Raw genomic sequence first — 20,356 nt, 5'->3', positions numbered from 1 at the left:
GTGTCCCCCCTATAGCATGATGAAGGACCATATTGACAACCTGCCTATATATATATATAACCTTATCAATGTCTAAATTCGTGACCAGTCTCTTCTGCTAGTCAAAGAAATTGAAAGCTGTGCACATTGAAGCCATTATTGAATGCCAAACTTTAGTATTAGACTAGGATATCTAGACCTATCAAACAAGTCAGGTTGAACAAGCTCAGGTTCGACCCAGTTGAGTATGAGTAAAAAAAACTTAATTGTTATGTTAAAATGGATTGTTATTCATATAACCCTTACGGTCTTTAACGCGTAGAGTCAACATCGTATGGCTCGTATTTTATTCACGTACCTAAAAAATAATTTTAAAATATATATTTTAAAAAAATTTCCCTATTTTTTTCTATGCAAATAAAAGAATAAAGAAAAACTAAAACATAAAAATTGAATAATACATAAATCCTTAAGTTTGTAGTCCAATAATTAATTTTAATAGTTTGCTAGTCCATTAATTCCTCAAAATAAGAAAAGAAAATGCATATAAATGCTACCTAAAATATGAAATAAAGTTAAATCACTTATAAAAATAACAAAGTGCAAATTTGGATTAATATTTTGTTGAAAATATAATTGCTAAAAATTGGCAAAAGTAGAGTGGTACTTAAAATAGATATGAGTTTTTAAAATGTTGTACATAAACAAATAAACTAAAAAGAAAAAAAAAACTAATATCATTAGAACTTTTATCTATGAGGTAAAAAACCTAATATAACATTATTATATATGTGTACATTCAAAATGAGTCAATAAATAAGTTTTTTAAAAAAAAGTATTTTAAAATTTATAACATGAATAAGTCGGACCAAGTTAGGTCCGAATTTGACTCGATTGAGTCAGGTTAAATTAAATCAGGTATGAGTTAAACTAAAATGAGTTACCATTTCTATTATTCATACCACTTTTTGTGTGGGTTTCAATAGATTAACGTATTTGAGTCCAATTTTTCCAAGTTTGAGTATGTTTATGTAATGTACATGTGGAGGCACAACTCGGTTAATGGGCTCACTATCTATTTGGGCTCACAATCTATTTATTGTAGTGGGTATATGGATATCATACAATGAGAAGCTCCTAAAAGCGAAAGCCCGTACGTAAGGTGCAATTAACTGGTCCTCCCGAGCAAGCTTGCTCTTAGTTTCTCCTCTTCTTTGTTTTAATTCTCTCGTTTCTTTCTCTTTAGTGTCTAATCCCTTCTCTTTCATTTTCCTACCATTTATAGGCTTTCTAAGTGGGTAAGTAATGATCACTTTCCATGATTTTTCGTGCAGGTGGGGCCCTACAGGTTTATTCCTGACAAGAAGGGGCCCCACTTTGGAAATAGGTGCCGCAGTTTAGGGACTTGCAATAGATATCGAACGCTGCTTGATGGCGACCTCTCCTAAGGCATTACCAAGGTACTGCGGAGCAGGGCCCGAGCTATATCAGACCCTGAGAATGAGAAAACCCATAGTTATCTTTGTCGAGCATCATGGACTGGATTTGATGAAGGACATTTATCCAAACTGTGGCCCATGGGCTTCCTAACAACGGGCCGATAACTGTACAATAGCCCCCCTTTGATTCCTTCCCATATCTCGGGGATGGAATCAAGGATCATTATTGGCTAAACGATTGCTTGGGCAATTTAATTGTCAGTCATTAATTATAGACAAAATAGCCTGTGCCTTTGGCACGCAGAGCAACAAGATGTCAAATCAGATGGTCATCATTGTTTAACGGTTCTTGACCGAGGCTATGCATGCAATAGTTACAAAAAGCAGAGTTAATACTTTTCCCGCTTAACCCATTTAATGCTTCTATAGGTACCCCTTATAAATTAAATTTCTCTCTCTCTCTCTCTGAACATTGCTTACTTCTCTCCTTTCCATTTCAGCACTCAAATTCCTCGAGCACCTCTTCTTCCTGAGATCATTTTTCTTAGCGTATTACTGTAAGTTCCCTATTCTTTACTCTCTCATTTAAATTCTCCTCACATTTCCTTATAGACAAATGGGTTTTGCATACCTTTTTAGAACCGAGGCTGCTTTAGCAACCTTTAGGGCTAGATTCGATGTTCCATTAGACGTAGATATAGAGTACTGCCATGAAGGCAATATAGAGAATGATAGGCATCCCCGGATAGTGTTTTTTTTTTTTTTTTTCCTTTGATGGCTATTTTAGAGGAAGGGTTAGATTTCTTGTGAATCCCTTATTGCTTAGAACCTATAGTTTCTAAGGTCTTTGCCTCGACCAACTTTCACCAAATTTCTACAGAGTGTTGAGTTCCGTGAGTTGGCTCAACCATCTGTATGGCCTATGCCTTGACCATTATGATATCAACTTTATGTACAACATGTGTGGTAACACCCTTTCGGGGTACTACCTAAAAGTCCGAGACACTGTAGATCGACTTATATTGTGCCTCCCCGACTTTAACAGGAACTCGGCTGGAAAGGATGTCAAAGTGAGTGGAAATTGGTTTGCTGGCGAACACACCTACCTGACCTCACCCTAGGAAATTGGTCGATATCCCTTTCTTTTATTCTCCCTATTCTCTCTTTTTCTCTTTCCCCTTTTTTTATTTTATTTTCTACGTAGGTCATTATTGCTCAGCACTATTCTGCTAGTGCTTCTAGAAGATTCCTTCCACTTCTTGTTTTATTCCACTGTATCATACATTAATATTTTACACTTCTTTCTAACAGAACGTATTTCTTTGTCCATGCAGAAACCAAAAGTCTTAAGTGTGACCTGAACACCGCACATTCCTGGGACTTGAACTTTGTGCTGCAGTCAAAGATTTTTGCTCACTTTGACAGCCAACTGATTGCATTCCACCTCATTTTTAACTGCGTCCTTTCATACACCAATTACCAAGACCCCGTGCAAGCTCTTATACTCGACAGTTCTTTGCTATCCTACATCGATGTTCACCTTCACAACTTTCTTTTGAAAGGCTTGACGCTTGGTGAAGCTCGGTGACTCAGTCCTCGACAGGTAAGAGAGGGATCACTACTTCTGGTGAGGGACGGTTCGGCTTACCGAGTATTTCATGGCTGAGTTGAACATATCTATATTGAGGAACCAGCCGTAGCAGATCCAATCGAGGGACCAATTGTAGTAGAGCCCGTTGACTCCTTGTCTAAAGAGACAAAATTCGAGGGGTCATCAGTCGAGATGGTGGTTAGAAGGAAGATGACAGTTGACTGTTTTCTACCCAGGGGACGGTCATCTCCTCAGCAACATGCTCTTCCTCCCCCCAGCTCCCCGTGGACGCAAAAGGCCATGGGACACATTTGAATCCACCGAGTGCCCCACTAAAGCGCCCTCAGGCCCCCCTCCAGTCCAGAGCTAACTTCCCGGCGCTTGTATCCCTAGCATTTCCCAATGCCCTACACAACACCAAGTCTCCAGCACTGAATTCCCTCGATCTCAACCCTTTGTCATACCTTTGAACCATATTTTATTGATAATTTGCTAACCGAATAGTTACCATCTTTCGGCGTTCTTCAAGCGGATCCAGTTGCTTAGTCATTAACTCATCGTTGATGGCTGGAGAGAAATTTGAGACTCTCATACTAAACATGCTTATCTCCACAAAATAAGAAAAGAAAATGCATATACATGCTACCTAAAACATGAAATAAAGTTAAATCACTTATAAAAATAACAAAGTGCAAATTTGGATTTATATTTTGTTGAAAATATAATTGCTAAAAATTGGCAAAAGTAGAGTTGTACTTAAAATAAACATATGAGTCTTTAAAATGTTGTACATAAACAAATAAACTAAAAAGAAAAGAAACTTGTAAGTGCACAATTGCGCCTGGACCCAAAGATAGACATGGGCTCAGGCCCAATGAGCCTTAAACAAGAAGATTTGTAGAGTGTGGATTTGAAATCTAGTTTGGGGATACTGGACACTTGATAAGCAGGCTAGAATGCCACAATCTTTGCAAATGATAAACAAATATGACAAGGGAACCTCCTCGGACGTAAGCCGATGACGATTTGTATATTGCTTCTCTTTTATGCCAAAAATTACAGTTCTTAGTTTCTTTTTTGCTAACTGACCGATCTCCCTTTTCTTTTTTCCTTTCTCCCCTTAAATATTCTTCTTCTTCCTTCCTACATCCACGTGTCTCACAAATCTTATCCTTCGGTGTCCTCCTTCTACCACCTTCTTTAAGTCTTCAAATAGTAGCAGGAAAGTTTACTTCTACTGTTCAGGGGTCATTTCCCCATTAATGCAGCCAGGGAGGTAGGTGCAGGGTCTTTAATGTGGAGGTAGCAGCCTTTTTCCCAGATATTTCTATCACGCCGTTGCTTCTAGAGGGTACTTGGATCCCCCTTTTACTCAATAGTTTTTCCAGAACTCTGCTTTTAATCTTCTTGGCAAATCCCAGGGTGTGCACCGGGCCCATCCGAGGAGACATTCATCCTCAGACGGTTCCTCGGATGTCTGTAGTGTAGGCTGACTCATGGGCTTAGAGGCCCAATGACAAAAACAAACTGGTACCAATTGATCAAGCCTACAACCCATTTGTTCATTTTATAAATCTTACCCCCCACAATAGCCCCTCAAAACTTTATTTTTCCCCCATTCGAGGAGAGAAATAGAGTTTTAATCCGACCAAAATACCTCCCACACGTTTTGTATATCGCCACGCGTGTGGGGGTCCTTACATTTCCCAGAAAATGTCGTTTGGCGCTTTGAATCTCGGAACGCGCGCATTTATGACCGCAAGTTACACCATGTTTCCCACGTTTAACGGTGAGATGAACATCTAAGGGTCCAGGTTCCCCCCTGAAAATTTGAGCGGGACAAATCTAATTTCGAAGTCGCCTCCCGCACGTCAAAACACTTGGGAACCCGCGCCTCCATTCATTTCTTCAGAATTCAATCATATCAAAGCATCAGTCGTAACCATTTCTCTCCAGAAACTCGTGAAGACTTGCATAATCAAACCCCATCAGTTCTTGCTTCCTTTGCTCCTCCCTTCTTGGATTCTGTCCTCGGCTCCACTTTTAACTTCTTTTCTTCTCAAAACTTGCATCTTCACCTCTCCTACATGGGTAGGTTCAAGTGCCTAGTAGATACCGACGCTGGTATGGAAGGGTTTAGAGCCAAATACCAGATTCCTAATGACATAGGTCTAAAATACTGCCCAGTAGAAGCCGTAGGAGGCTCTAGAAAAACGGGGGAAGTCATCATTCCTATGATTGCCTTCATAGAAGGTGGAATGACTCTCCCCATGGAAAGTGTGACTAGGGAATACCTCCGCAACCATAGGTTATGCCCAGATCAGTGCGCACCAAATGTGTTTAGGGTCTTAGGAAGTGTCGATGCTCTAAATGAGCAGATGGACTTGAACCTCACATGGCACGATGTTGCCTTCATGTACGAATGCCACAAACTTAAAAACGTAGGTTATTATATTAAGTCATGGTCTAGTGTAGTTAGGTTGATCTCGTGTCTGCCCAAATCCAACAAAGGCATGAAGGACGACTACCTCATCGCCTCAGGGAACTGGTATGATGGTCCCCACTGTCCAGTCGAATGGGGAGATCCAGGTGTGACTTCTTAGGAATTAGATTTACTAACCCCTAATTCAATCCCACTACCTTTACCATTTTTCAACTTTTATTGCACATTGTTTCCCTTTTCTTTGATGTTTATCACCAGTCTGACCGTGTCCTTCTCGGATGTCTTTTCTCACAGATAAACAGCACGTACGCCCGCGTCTGAGCTTTTGCACCGTTGTTGACCTAAACTGTGTTCTCCGCTCAGAAGTCTTTGTGAGTGAAGACTTACAAGTAAGATCGGCTCATTTGATATTAGGATACGATCCTATATCAACGGACTTCTAGGAGATAGAAAACGCGATTATCACGGGGGACAGGCGACGCAGGAGGATACACGTAGCAAGGCCGCATTTTCTCTCCCACCACGATATTCCCGACGAACCCAATACCATCCTATACACACGGCCTATTGCGGCAGTTCCACTCTCTGCGCACTCCCAAACGACCGCCGTCCCGAAAGAACAAGCCTCCACACCGCACTTGTTGGACGAGGAGATAGACCAGTTCCAACTTGAGGACATTGAAAGGCCCCGAGGGAACTCGTTTGTCGTACTCTCAGACGAGGAGGATGAGCCCGCTGAGGCTTCTGGGATCGTAGGTCTAATAGTTGCTCGCCCTAACTCCAGCTCTGAAGAGGAAGAGATGGACGTACTTAAAGGGCTAATGCAGAAGAGGGGCGAGAGAGTCGCCAAAAAAGGAGCAGGTGGATCCCAGGTTCCTCCATCCTTGCCCCCACCCCCTCCTCCATCCGACCCTAAGCCTCCTATTGCGGAGCCCCAGAAGAAGAGGAAGGGCGAGGTCGAGGAGGCTGATGGGGAGAGACAAAAAAAGCAAAAACAACAACAACAACAACAACAACAAAAACCCCCACAGCAAAGACTTGACAAGGGCAAGGGGTGTGCCTCGTCAGTGGAGAGTGGGGAGATCAAGGATCTTGCCGAAGTGCGCCGTGCACCGGCTAACTGGTCTCCCGAGCTTAAGCTGGACGGGGCATCCATCTCTAGCCAGTCCAACATCAGGATGTTCCAACAAGGCCATGCCCTCCACCTGGCCGATGCCTTGGAACGTCCTCTGTTGCTGCCCAAGGGCATGGAAGCCTTGGAAAAAATGAACCAGTCCCACCCATTCCTTTCGCTAAAAAGGGACTTGGCCCTGGTAAGTTTTCAATCTTATCTTCACTTTACTTTTTCACCGTATCTAACTGTTAGGAGACATTTTTATGTGTTTGACATTTTGATGTTTTGTCACAGGCCATCCAAGAAGTCTTTGCCGCCGAGAAGTTCGTGGAGGATTCTCAGAAGAAGGCAGGACTAGAGCTGGAGGTTCGGTTGGAGACCGAGAAGTCCCTAGGCCAGGCCCTTGCAACAAATGAGAAGCTCACCACACAGCTGGCAGAGCTAAAAAGGGAAAAGGATGGTACCCAGGCCAGCCTGAAGACGACAAAGACCCAGGTGGAGGGGCAACGCAAGCTTCTTCGTCATAAGGATGAAGAGTTATCCAAGACCTAAAAGGAGAACTCCGACTTGAGGAAGAAGCTTGCAAAGATGAAGGACGAGGCCCGCGCCTTCAAGGACTCGCTGGAGGCAGCGAAGAAGGCTGCTTACAAGGAAGGGGCAGCTGCGACAGAGGACCAGTTGACAGAAGAATTCATCGCATTATGCCGGGAATACTGCCAGCAAGTTTGGGGTGAGGCCCTAAACGTAGCAGGGGTTCCTCCAGCTTCCGAGCTGAGGAGGCCTGAAAATGTTTGGCTTCCCCTAGACATATAGGTGATAAAAGAGCTTCCTCCTGTTGCCCCTGCCCCTGAGACGACTTCTTCCATGCCTCTCCCAGTGATCCCAGAGCCCATTCCTGCTCCTACAGAACATATAAGTTCCAATAAAGAGAAGGAACAGGGTGAAGGTGCCGAGAAGGTAGCAAGCCAAGGCGCCGAGCCCATCGTCCTTCCATCAACTGCAGCGAACAAAGGAAAACAAGTCCTGTCTTCCTTTGAAGTGGAACTAAAAAGCACCGAGGCCACCAGTACTTCCTAGCAAGACCCTTTCCAAAAGCTTTGGGCCGAACCTAGGACTTTTTTTTTTTTGTAATTAAGATTTTCTTTGTAATGTATACCAAAAACAATTAATGAAAATCTATCTTGTTTGATCTTTATTTGAATTGTATTTATTTTACTTTCGTTTTTACCATAAGAGCTCTCATTAGCACACAATGAAAGAATGAATGGAATAACTAACTCCACTTCCAATAGTTGAATTATCATAGCTTTAAACAATAGTACATATGCTTAACTTGTGCTTTACAAATTACAATTTAAGAGTATAACATGTGCGACGCAATGATAACGCTTAAGAGGCTGACTTAGAAATCAACTTGAGGCACGAAGTGATCAAGAATACTTCATCAAAAGCTCAACATTCACACGACATGAATTTTTGCTAGCATTTCTGAACTAAAGTGTTCAAGAACCTGACATGAACAAACTTTGTTCTGATGGTAAGTACGACAACAATTTGCACAAGGCATATAGGCCGAGAACCGCGCATATCAATATAATACTTAGAATTTGTAACTTGGAATGTTAACTTCGCCGAGGTATGGGGTCCGAGGACCCTACATTGCCAATTTTCTGTTTGATACTTAATAATAGTAACTTAAGATGTTAATTTTCCCAAAGTAGAAGGTCTGTGGACCGACATAACTAAGGTTCTGTTTAACAAACGATGAGATATCAATTTTCACAAGGTATATGGTATGAGGACCATCCATGACCAAGTTTCTGTTTGATACTTAATAATAGTAACTTAAGATGTTAATTTCCTCAAAGTAGAAGGCCTGTGGACCGACATAACTAAGGTTCTGTTTAACAAACGATGAGATATCAATTTCCACAAGGTATGTGGTTCGAGGACCATCCATGACCAAGTTTCTGTTTGATACTTAATAATAGTAACTTAAGATGTTAATTTCGCCAAAGTAAAAGGACTGTGGACCGACACAACTAAGGTTCTGTTTAACAAATGATGAGATATCAATTTCCACAAGGTATGTGGTCCGAGGACTATCCCTGACCAAGTTTCTGTTTGATACTTAATAATAGTAACTTAAGATGTTAATTTCCCCAAAGTAGAAGATCTGTGGACCGACATAACTAAGGTTCTGTTTAACAAATGATGAGATATCAATTTCCACAAGGTATGTGGTCCGAGGACCATCCATGACCAAGTTTCTGTTTGATACTTAATAATATATCAATTTTCACAAGGTATGTGGTCCAAGGACCATGCATCACCAAGTTTCTGTTTGATACTTAATAATAGTAACTTAAGATGTTAATTTCTCCAAAGTAGAAGGTCTGTGGACCCGGCATAACTAAGGTTCTGTTTAACAAATGATGAGATATCAATTTTCACAAGGTATGTGGTCCGACGACCATCCATGACCAAATTTCTGTTTGATACTTAATAATATATCAATTTTCACAAGGTATGTGGTCCGAGGACCATGCATCACCAAGTTTCTGTTTGATATTTTAGAAGTTGTAACTTATAAGCCCAAATACATTCATAATTTAAACCACTAACGACAAAAGTGCCTTTTATTAATAATAATACTTTCGAAGGTTGTTTACATTCCACGGGCGTTGTACAACTTTTTCATCTAGATCAGCTAGCCGATATGACTCTATGCCTGCTACAGAAATGATCCGATATGGTCCTTCCCAATTTGGTCCTAACTTTCCCCAAGCTGGGTTTTTAGCAGTACCCACAACTTTTCTCAACACCAGATCCCTAGGCGCTAGCGGCCTTAGCATTATGTGGGCGTCATACCCTCATTTAAGCTTCTGCTGATAATAGGCCATTTGGACCATGGCGGCCTCTTACCGTTCCTTAACCAAATCAAGGCTTTTCTCCAGGAGGTCGTCATTACCTTTTGGACTAAAAGAACTCGTCCTTAGCGTTGGGAAACCAAATTCCAAAGGTATTACTGCCTCGGCCCTGTAGGTCATAGAGAACAGTGTCTCTCTAGTGGATCTGCGTGGCGTAGTTCGATACGTCCATAAAACATGTGGTAGCTCTTCTACCCATCTGCCCTTCGCGTCATCCAGCCTCTTCTTGAGTCCACTGACTATAACCTTGTTAACGGCCTCGGCCTGCCCATTTTCCTGAGGATAAGCTGGGGTAGAGGATCTGTTTATGATGCCCATGTCACTACAATACTTCCTAAAAGCTTTACTATCAAATTGAACGCCATTTTCCGAAATGAGTGTGTATGGAACTCCAAACCTAGTGATGATATTCTTCCAAATAAACTTCTTGGAGTCGATGTCTCTAATATTTGCTAAGGGCTCAGTCTCGACCCACTTGGTGAAGTAGTCGGTTCCCACGAGTAGCCACCTTTTGTTTCCTACAGCCCTCGGAAAAGACCCTACTATGTCCAATCCCCATTGAGTGAAAGGCCAAGGACTGGATAGCTCCCCCAGGCTGATGAATGTTAGGAGCGAACCTTTGGCACTAGTCACACTTTCTTGCATAGTCCTGAGCTTCCCTCTGCATATTGGGCCACCAATATCCCTGAGTCAGGGCCCTATGGGCTAAGGACCTTCTCCCAGTATGGCTTCCGCAAATTCCCTCATTCAGTTCTTCCAAAAGTGTCTCCGTTGACTCGGGGTGTACACACTATAAGTATGGTCTGGAGAAGGAGCGTTTATACAATTTATGATCCTCGGATAGCCAGAAACGAGGGGCCTTTCGACGGATCTTATCTGCTTCAGACTTGTCCTCTGGAAGAATGTCATTTTTCAAAAAAGATATTACAGGGTCAATCCAACTAGGCCCAGGCCTTATTAGATGGACACGGGCTGCAGTAACAGTGGTGAGAGTCGGTTCTAGCACATCCTCGACTAGGATAATCCTAGGTAGACACAGAGCCGAGGATGTTGCCAAGGTAGCCAACGAGTCTGCATGTGTATTCCCACTTCTAGAAACGTGGGAAAGGATAAAGGAATCAAATCTAGATTGTAAGCGTTTGACCTGGGTCAAGTATTCTTGCATTCTTGGATCCCTAGCCTCCATGGTCCCTGTCACTTGGCCAACCACTAACTGAGAATCCGATAACATATGAACTTTCCTTCTGCCCATGCTACGCACCATGTTCATACCGATCAAGACTGCTTCGTACTCGGCCTCGTTATTAGTCGCCGAGAATGCTAACCTCAAGGATTTTTCAAAGACAATTCCCTCAGGGGATATCAAAACAAGTCCGACACTAGACCCTCTCTGGTTAGCTGCGCCATCAACGGACACTTTCCAAATCGGAGGTCCTTTGTTCATAATCATGCCAACTGATTTTTCATCCATGGGTGATTCCTTCGCAGTTTCTTCCAACAATGGTTCAGCAAACTCCGCCACCAAATCTGCGAGAACCTGGCCCTTCACCGAGGTGCGTGGCATGTATTTGATATCAAAGGCTCTTAAAATAGTTCCCCATTTAGCCACCCTTCCAGAGTAGTCAGCACTGCGTAACACTGACTTGAGAGGCAGTTGGGTCAAAACTACAACAGTGTGGGATTGGAAATAGTGAGGAAGCTTCCGTGTGGCATGAAGTACAGCTAGAAGTGCCTTCTCCAAGAGTAGGTAACGCAGCTCGGCTTCGTTCAAGGATTTACTGACGTAGTAGACCGGTCTCTGCACACCATCGTCGTCCCTTATGAGGACCAGGCTGACCGCATGGATGGCCACTGCCAGATACGCAAATAGGATCTCATCTACCTCTGGCCGAGACATGATGGGTGGCCGGGAAAGATATTCCTTAAGCTGTTGGAAGGCTACAACGCAATCCTCAGACCACTGGAACCCTTTCCACTTATTCAACAGTTGGAAGAAAGGCCTACACCTGTTAGCTGACCAAAAGATAAACCTGCTGAGAGCAGCGATCATTCCAGTCAACTTCTGAACTTCTTTTGGATTCCGAGGTGGCTATAAACCTTGAATGGCTCTAACTTGTGCTGGGTTCACTTCTATCCCTCTATGAGTAACCATATAACCTAGGAACTTTCCGGAACCCATGCCAAAAGAACATTTTGAGGCGTTAAGGCGTAGCTTATACTTTCTAAGTACTTGAAAGGTGTCATCCAAATCTTTCACGTGCTAAGGTATTGTTTTACTCTTCACTACCATATCATCCACGTATACCTTAATGGTCTTTCCAAGTTGCAACTCAAACATTCTGGTCATCATCCTTTGGTAAGTAGTCCCAGCATTCTTCAATCCGAACGACATAACTTTGTAGTGATAGTTCCCTGTTGGAGTAATAAAAGCAGTCTTCTCCTGATCCTTCGCCGCCAATGGAATTTGATGATAACCCTGAAAGGCATCCAAAAAGCTCATCCGAGGATGTCCAACTGTGGCATCCACAAGCTGATCGATGCGTGGCATAGGGAATGAGTCTTTTAGGCAAGCTTTGTTTAAATCTGTAAAGTCCACACATACTTTCCACTTTCCATTCTTCTTTTTCACCATGATTGTATGCGCCAACCACTCTGGGTAGAAAACATCCTTTATAACCCCGACCTTCTTGAGCTTGAGCACTTCCTTTTTAACAGCCTTGGAGTGCTCTTTGGAGGAACGCAGAGGTGGCTGCCTTCTAGGAACAATAGCAGGGTTGACGTTCAAATGGTGACAAATGAAGCTTGGGTCTACCCCCGAAGCCTCATAGGGATCCCAGGCAAAGACATCAATGTTGTCCTTCAAAAACTCCAACAACTCCATCTTCTCCTGGTTCGGTAAACGTACTCCAACTTGAAAGAACCTTTCAGGGTCATCGGCTATCAGAAACTTCTCCAAGTCTTCGCATGTAGCTTCCTCTGCTGTCACCACGTCGGGCGCATCTAGAGTCGTTAATTGCTATAAGTCCACAACCGGGGCCGAGGACTCCACTTCGGCTTGATGTAGTATTGCAGCCGATATGCATTGCTTGGCCACTGATTGGCTGCCCAAATTTCTTCAATGTATTCCCTCGAAGGGAACTTTACCTTAACATGCAAGGTGGAGGAGACAACACCCAAAGCATGCAGCTAGGGCCTGGCAAGGATGGAAGTGTATGGGGAATATATATCGACCACGATAAAATCCATCTCAACCGTTTCCGAGCCAGATTGCACGGGCAACCGAATCTGTCCTTTTGGTATAACAGCCTTCCCTTCAAAACTTTTTAACGTCGAGTCGTAAAGAGTGAGGTCCTCCAATTTCAACTTCAGCCCCTTGAATAAGTCAGGCTACATAATATCTGCCCCGCTGCCCTGGTCGATTATCACCCTCCTGACGACATAATTCCCTATCCTCAAAGTGACTACCAAGGCATCATCATGGGGTTGGATGGTCCCAACCTTGTCCTCCTCTGAAAACCCCAAAACGGGCAAATTCACTTTCAGCCTCTTCGGTTTCACGCCTGACTCCTCGGCCTGGGAGTGTGAAACTGCCATCACTCTGGTTGGACATGAACCGGTCCTACCAAGTGCAGCGAAGATAACGTTTATCGTTCCCAAGGATGGCTGAGATGAATTATTCTTCTGATTATTCGAGCTGGACTGACTGCCTTGCTCGTTAGGTTGGTATAGATGCTGCTTCAACTTCTCCTCGCTAACGAGCTGCTCCAAGTGGTTCTAGAGGGTCCGACAATTCTCGGTGGTATGACCCATGTCCTAGTAGTATTGGCAAAAGAGATTCTGATTCTGCTTCGCAGGGTCCCCCGCCATCTTACTAGGCCATCTGAAGTAGGGTTCCTTACGAACTTTCTCCAGCAGCTGGTGTACTGGCTCTCGGAATACAGTATTAACAACCTGAGGAATTGCCGAACCATGCTGCCCGGAGTAATCTCTTCGCGGCATATTATTGTGATATCTGTCCGACCTGAAATCCCTTTTCTCCTGTGGGATAACCTTCGCCTTACCCTTCCCCTGCTGTCGATCTTCTTCCACCCTTTTGTACTCGTCAATGCGGTCCATGAGGCGAAGTACACTCCGTACGGGCTTTTTGGTCAGGGATTTCCTTAAATCATGGTCAGTGGGAAGGCCCACCTTAAAAGTATTAATCGCCACCTCGTCAAAATCTTCATCTATCTCATTAAACATCTCCCAATACCTGTCGGAGTACGCTTTCAAAGTCTCACCGTCCCTCATGGCCATGGATAAAAGTGAATCCAACGGCCGAGGAACTCTACTACATGTAATGAACTGTGACGCAAATGCTCTAGTAAGTTCCCCAAACGAACCGAGAGACCCCGATTTTAGGCCATTGAACCATCTCATAGCAACAGGTCCCAAACTAGAAGGGAAGACTTTGCACATCAAGGTTTCATTGTGAGAATGCACCACCATTCTCTGATTAAAGTGGCTCACATGTTCCACCGAGTCTGTACGGCCGTTATAAATGGTAAAGGTGGGCTGGGTGAACCGCCTGGGGAGCCTCCCCTTCTCAATCCTACGTGAGAATGGCGATTTGGAGAGTTGGTGTAACGCTCGGCTCATAGCGTCGTTCCCCAAGCCCCTGGAGGGGAGCTTCTTGTGCCTGCGATCTAGTAGGTCACCCTCCTCGCAAGAGGAAATTTTGCTGGGGGGAGACCAGGACCTTGAATTGTAACTGCTTCTCCGGGATCCCCCAGAGGAAGGATTAGATGGGGGTGAAGCACGCCTTCGTCTAACACGGCGTAGCTTCTTCTTGAGGTGGTTTATCTCCCTTTGCATGGCCTCAACATCATCTTCATAGGTGCATTGCCTCCACCGCGGGTATGACTCGCGCCAGGATATACAGTGTGAACGCTTCCCTCTCAATCCCTTCGGCGTTCAAGACGTTCGAAAAGATCCTCAGGTTGCGATCCCTGAGATTCTGCATGGTGTGAGCCTAAGCTTGCCATGGTGTTCTAGTTCCTTCAACACTAGATTTCCCACAGACGGCGCCAATTGTAAGTGCACAATTGCGCCTAGACCCAAAGATAGACGTGGGCTCAGACCCAATGAGCCTTAAACAATAAGATTTGTAGAGTGTGGATTTGAAATCTAGTTTAGGGGTACTGGACACTTGATAAGCAGGCTAGAATGCCATCATCTTTGCAAATGATAAATAAATATGACAAGGGAACCTACTCGAACGTAAGCCGAGAACGATTTGTATATTGCTTCTCTTTTATGCCAAAAATTACAGTTCTTAGTTTCTTTTTTGCTAACTGACCGATCTCCCTTTTCTTTTTTCCTTTCTCCCCTTAAATATTCTTCTTCTTCCTTCCTACATCCACGTGTCTCACAAATCTTATCCTTTGGTGTCCCCCTTCCACCACCTTCTTCAAGTCTTCAAATAGCAGCAGGAAAGTTTAATTCTACTGTTCAGGGGTCATTTTCCCATTAATGCAGCTAGGGAGGTAGGTGTAGGGTCTTTAATGTGGAGGTAGCAGCCTTTTTCCCAGATATTTCTATCACGCCATTGCTTCTAGAGGGTACTTGGATCCCCCTTTTACCCAATAGTTTTTCCAGAACTCTGCCTTTAATCTTCTTGGCAAATCCCAGGGTGTGCGCCGGGCCCATCCGAGGAGACATTCATCCTCGGACGGTTCCTCGGATGTCTGTAGTGTAGGCTGACTCATGGGCTTAATGGCCCAATGACAAAAACAAACTGGTACCAATTGATCAAGCCCCACAACCCATTTGTTCATTTTATAAATCTTACCCCCCACAAAACTAATGTCATTAGATTTTTTATCTACGATGTAAAAAACCTAATATAACATTATTATATATGTATACATTCAAAATGAGTCAATAAATAATTTTTTTTAAAATATATATTTTAAAATTTATAACATGAATAAGTTGGGTCAAGTTAGGTCTGAATTTGACCCATTTGAGTCAGGTTAAATTAAATCATGTACAAGTTAAACTAAAATAAGTTACTATTTCTATTATCCATAACACTTTTTGTGTGGGGTTTAGGTAAATTAACGTGTTTGAGTCCAATTTTGCTAAGTTTGAGTATGTTTATATAATGTACATATTAATTAAACATATAATATCTGTTTAATGATTAAAAAATATATTTAAATTTATGCGAAGGAAACACATATTTTAATGCCAGATAATTATTAAATGAAAAACTTATGGTAGATTTATTTAAATAAAAAATGAATATTATTTAAAATTTCTTAAAAATTTTATAATAAAATTTTTACATGGTAGACTTTGGCAATAGTGACGGTCAATTGTTTGGCCGAAAGATATCAATTGATGAAGGCCAAAAAACATCAACCTAGAGACGATGTTGGGGTGATCAGCTGCGTAAGCACTAAGCAAGTTAATTAGTGATCTTTTATTAGGAAACTACTTAAGAACTTGCATATGATAATATGATATATCATGTTAATAAAATGAAGCAAAGAGAAAACGAAAGTTAGATAATTAATTAATGTGTTTTGGCTTGATAGCCGACGCCTATAATAGAAAAGCCAAACGATTACCTCTTTACTATATATATTGAACAGTATATTACAATAAACCTAATGTAATGAACTGTATATTACAATAAACCTAATATAAGATAGGATATATGTGGGAATAAGTTAGGTCTAATATAGTAGCCCTAAAATCATAGTAAATCTTTGGTATTTCAAGATGACAAGAGTCCATAGTATTTTACAAAATCATGATTTATATATCGATGATAATATCATAATATATTCTTATACATTGAAATTAGAAAGTCTAAATATAGAAAATTATATGTGCCTAGAACTACCAATTATTTGAACAAATAATATTCAAAAATTCATGTGAAAGTGATAAGTAATTCATTTGGAGGAGAGGTTATTTTCATTGAATGTTCCGAGAATTCCCTCGGATATTTTTCCCTTATTACACTTAAAATCGTTCTCAATTTCAAAAGCAAGTTGATACAAGAACACCAGTAGAACATATTAGAAAACTAAGGAGTTCCCTCCATTCAATAGATCACTTTCCTGCTTGAAGTGAAGGTCATCTATCTGGCCTATATGGGAATACTGGGTTTTAAAGAAAAAAAAAAGTTTGGCAAAAGTAAACAATAGTACTTAAAAGATGTACATTTTTTAAAAGTTGTGAACCCATAAACTTTCAAAAACTATAGATAAATTATTTACTTAAAGCACTTTTAAATAAATTAATATAATACTAATAATTAAGATTAGCAAGAGCTGCCATGGCCACAAAGAGAGCAACTATATATTAGTTTTATCTATAAACGTCAAGCAAAACATTTTTAATTCACTCTAGCCACAGCCACCAAGGTGGCTATTTGAAATGTATATCTTCCTCTGTATGAACACAACATACACTGAATGTACATGTGTACATGAATATAAAAGACATATCTGTATTGTTGCATATGATTGGACCTCTAATATTTTTCTTTTCTGGTCGTAATTGGACCCGCAATTTGACAATAGTAAACCTATGACTTTGCCCTATGGCATGGAAAACAAAGCAATTAATAGCCTATCATTTTCAATTGTAAATAGTAGCTGGTTTGCTTTAGCAGACTTTGGATTCTCTCCTTGTGTGAGAGAAGGCAGAGACCAAGTAAAGCTTCCTATTGCTTGATTTGTTTATATATGATGGAAACTTCTCTCTTCAAATAAGAAAGGGCTGGAACGTGATGATTGAATTTAGAGAGGCTGTCCTTTGACTTCTGTTAACTCTCAATAAATATATATCTCTAGTGTCCAACACCCTAAGTCTTGTGAGAAGAAACAAGAGCACACCTTCCTCAGAACCATCTATAACTTTCAAAGAGCCACTTGGATCAGAGGTGAGATATTTGAGAGTGAGAAAGAAAGAGAGAGAGAGAGAGTGAGAGAAATCACAAACACAACGATGGGAAGAGCTCCTTGTTGTGATAAGGCCAACGTGAAAAAAGGGCCATGGTCACCTGAAGAAGATGCAAAGCTAAAAGAGTATATAGATAAATATGGGACTGGAGGGAATTGGATTGCTCTTCCACAGAAAGCAGGTAAGAATTTTCTTTTTTTCTTTTCCTTTTGGTATATATATTTTTTTGTTTAAAAAAAGAAAAAGAAAGCTGGTACGAGTATGATAATTCCAAGAGAAATGAAAACCTCTTCTTTATAATGCTTTAAATATGTAGGGTTTCTTTATCTTTGTGTCTTTTATATTTTTATTTTTTGGGTGTCACTTATTTTTATATTTATGGTCATCTTCAATAATTGTTTGGTTCTCATCCACCAGGTCTTAGGAGATGCGGAAAAAGCTGCAGATTAAGATGGCTTAACTATCTCAGACCCAATATTAAACATGGTGAATTCACTGAAAATGAAGATAGGGTAATATGCGGCCTCTTTGCTAACATTGGAAGCAGGTAATAATCATCTTGCTTTTCCAATTTTTCTTCTTTTCTACTTCACAATTTTCTATTTTTTCATACATATTTTAGTCTTTTTTTCACAATGTTTTATGTGGTTCAGATTACTTTTCCCTTTATAATTACTGTGAAGATTTTGTGAATTCATCAAAAGCAATAAAAGAAAGTACAATTTTTCTCTCTTTTTGGGAATTTAAGGAAAAAGTTACTTGTTCGAAGAATATGCTATATAAAAAAATTTATATTCCTGTTTTCTGTCTTTTTTGTTTTTTTGGGTGAATTGGTCTGCATGCATGTCAATTTTAGATCTTCCATGAGTACTTGATTAGAGCCTAAATAAGAAGCTCAGTTATGTTTCTTCTTCTATTCAAACCAACTGACCCAACAAAGTGCAGGTGGTCAATAATAGCAGCTCAGTTGCCAGGCAGGACTGACAATGACATTAAGAACTATTGGAACACCAAGCTTAAGAAGAAACTCATGGGTATATTTCCTCCATCTCAGAGAAAAGCTCACCAAGCAGCCACTCTCTCTTCACTTCTTCAAACTTCTTCATCATCATCAATATCACCAACATCATCATACAAAGGCTACAACTCAGCAAGTTCTTTCACAGATCTTGAATTTGCATCAAGTCTTTTAAGCAGTAATAATTGTTGTACTAATGCAGCAGCAGCAGCAGCTCCAGTTCTTCAAGCCCAAGAAAACTTTGTGGGTCCACCACAAAATTACCAAATAAAAGATAATTTGCTCATGTTTGGAAGTGAAGCTAGTTGCAGCTCTTCTGATGGAAGTTCAAACAACCTGATCAACCATGGCAATGGGGAAAGAGAGTATGAATATGGTGGAAATTATGGTGAAGTACAAATGGGTGGCCTGCAGCAGAGTTTTCTTTACAATGGGAACATTGATGGAAACCAAAGGTTCATGATTTCCAATGGTGATGGTGATGTGAATGGTAATTGGATTCAAAAGCAAAATGGTATGTGGAATGATCACCCATTAGACTATGGGCTTGAGGAAATTAAGCAGTTAATTAGCACTAGTAATTGCAACAACTTCTTGTTTGATGAAAACAAGACAGATCAGGAAAAGCAGATGATGTTCTATTGATGCTGACTGTAGGTGAAATCAAAAAGATTTGAAGGGAAAGGAAGGGATGGGCTGAAGATTTTACACTAGTGGACTCTCAAAACTCTGGCATTGGGTAAATGTTCTTGATGGAAACACTTTTTTGGACAGTACATGGTAAAAAGTTTCCTTTGTCTTTGTGCATTTCTTTTTGTGAAATAATGTATCTGTTCGTACGGTTTAACTGCATCCATTCAAGCATAAATGTCATGGAAACTACAGAAGCCATCATCTTCCAAGATTTCAACCTCGAATCCAATCATGCACAATAACAATGACTCGAGTAAAATTTCTTCTTGTTCTTTTTCCTCTTTTTCATTCACTTCCTTTTCCGTTTGAGCACTTTTTTTCTTTGTGATATTATATTTTAACTCGTATGTAGCGAAGCCCAACATTAAAATCTTTGATTTTTGCGGGTATTTTTCCTTGTAACAATTAATAAAAAAAAATTGACTCCATGTTAATCTTAATCTTAGTCTTCTTAAACAAGTGTATCTTTAACTTATAAAACAAACACTATAGTGTACTAGAGACGGCACGCATAAAGCCAAAATCGATGGTGTCATTGATTTCATGTGGATGTATATTATAACAATGATCAAGTGGAACACGTAACATGATTAATTAACACAGACATAGACAATCTGGTACCACAGATTATGACATGGAAACGAGGAAAACATGATTATTATAAATTTATAATTGAAAATTTGTAAGTTAGGATGTTATTTTATCAGCATATATAATTATTCAAATGTCTCTGATTTTTAATGCTTGATGATCAATGCGCTGACGCATCTAGCCAAAATAAAGAAGTATAAAAGAAAAAAAGGAAAAAAAAAAAAATCAACTAGAAGATGACATATGAGCCTGATTTCAATTAATAAATTTTTTTTTTGAAAGACAGATTACAATAATTGATCATAGGTGGATAAGGCCTTTGAGCGGTAATAACGGGCAGAAGCAAAGATTAGGAAAGGAAAACTAATTTCCTACTGCCAGTGGCAGCAGGAAACAAGAATCCTGCTGCCACTAACGTGTCAGACAAATTAAAATATGCACGTGTCACCCTTTAAAATGAGCTATGCTGTTATTAATATATACTAATAAAAATGATATTGTGGGTTCTAGTTAAGTCAATTAAGAAAATCTAAGCTTTTTGTTGAAATAGAGATCAAAGGTTCAAACATTGCCTACATAAAAAATTAATTGTTGTTTTA

The 20,356-nt window shown here is 40.8% G+C and overlaps 1 protein-coding gene across 2 annotated transcripts; it reads left to right on the top strand.

The window, feature by feature from the left end:
• The first annotated feature begins 17,047 nt into the window (after positions 1 to 17,047).
• Positions 17,048 to 19,606, top strand: LOC142610973 (transcription factor RAX2). Of its 2 annotated transcripts, XM_075782961.1 has the most exons (4): positions 17,048 to 17,636; positions 17,873 to 18,002; positions 18,401 to 18,489; positions 18,676 to 19,606. In XM_075782961.1, exons 1-4 carry the CDS (start codon positions 17,501 to 17,503, stop codon positions 19,116 to 19,118), a joined length of 798 nt encoding a protein of 265 aa, XP_075639076.1. In that variant the 5' UTR covers positions 17,048 to 17,500; the 3' UTR covers positions 19,119 to 19,606. The 2 variants fall into 2 exon arrangements, with proteins under 2 accessions (XP_075639076.1, XP_075639075.1); XM_075782960.1 differs by having other exon boundaries at positions 18,401 to 19,606.
• Positions 19,607 to 20,356: the final 750 nt, after the last annotated feature.

Source organism: Castanea sativa, chromosome 9, assembly GCF_040712315.1.
Source record: "Castanea sativa cultivar Marrone di Chiusa Pesio chromosome 9, ASM4071231v1".
NCBI lineage: Eukaryota > Viridiplantae > Streptophyta > Magnoliopsida > Fagales > Fagaceae > Castanea > Castanea sativa.
Note: the sequence above shows the minus strand (reverse complement) of the source record. Positions and strands in the feature narration are given on the sequence as shown.

Coding starts and splice junctions, on each gene's coding strand:
- LOC142610973 (XM_075782960.1), top strand. CDS start 17,501: ATGGGAAGAGCTCCTTGTTGTGATAAGGCCAACGTGAAAAAAGGGCCA. Junction 17,637..17,872: donor TGCTCTTCCACAGAAAGCAG/GTAAGAATTTTC, acceptor CTCATCCACCAG/GTCTTAGGAGATGCGGAAAA. Junction 18,003..18,400: donor TTTGCTAACATTGGAAGCAG/GTAATAATCATC, acceptor AACAAAGTGCAG/GTGGTCAATAATAGCAGCTC.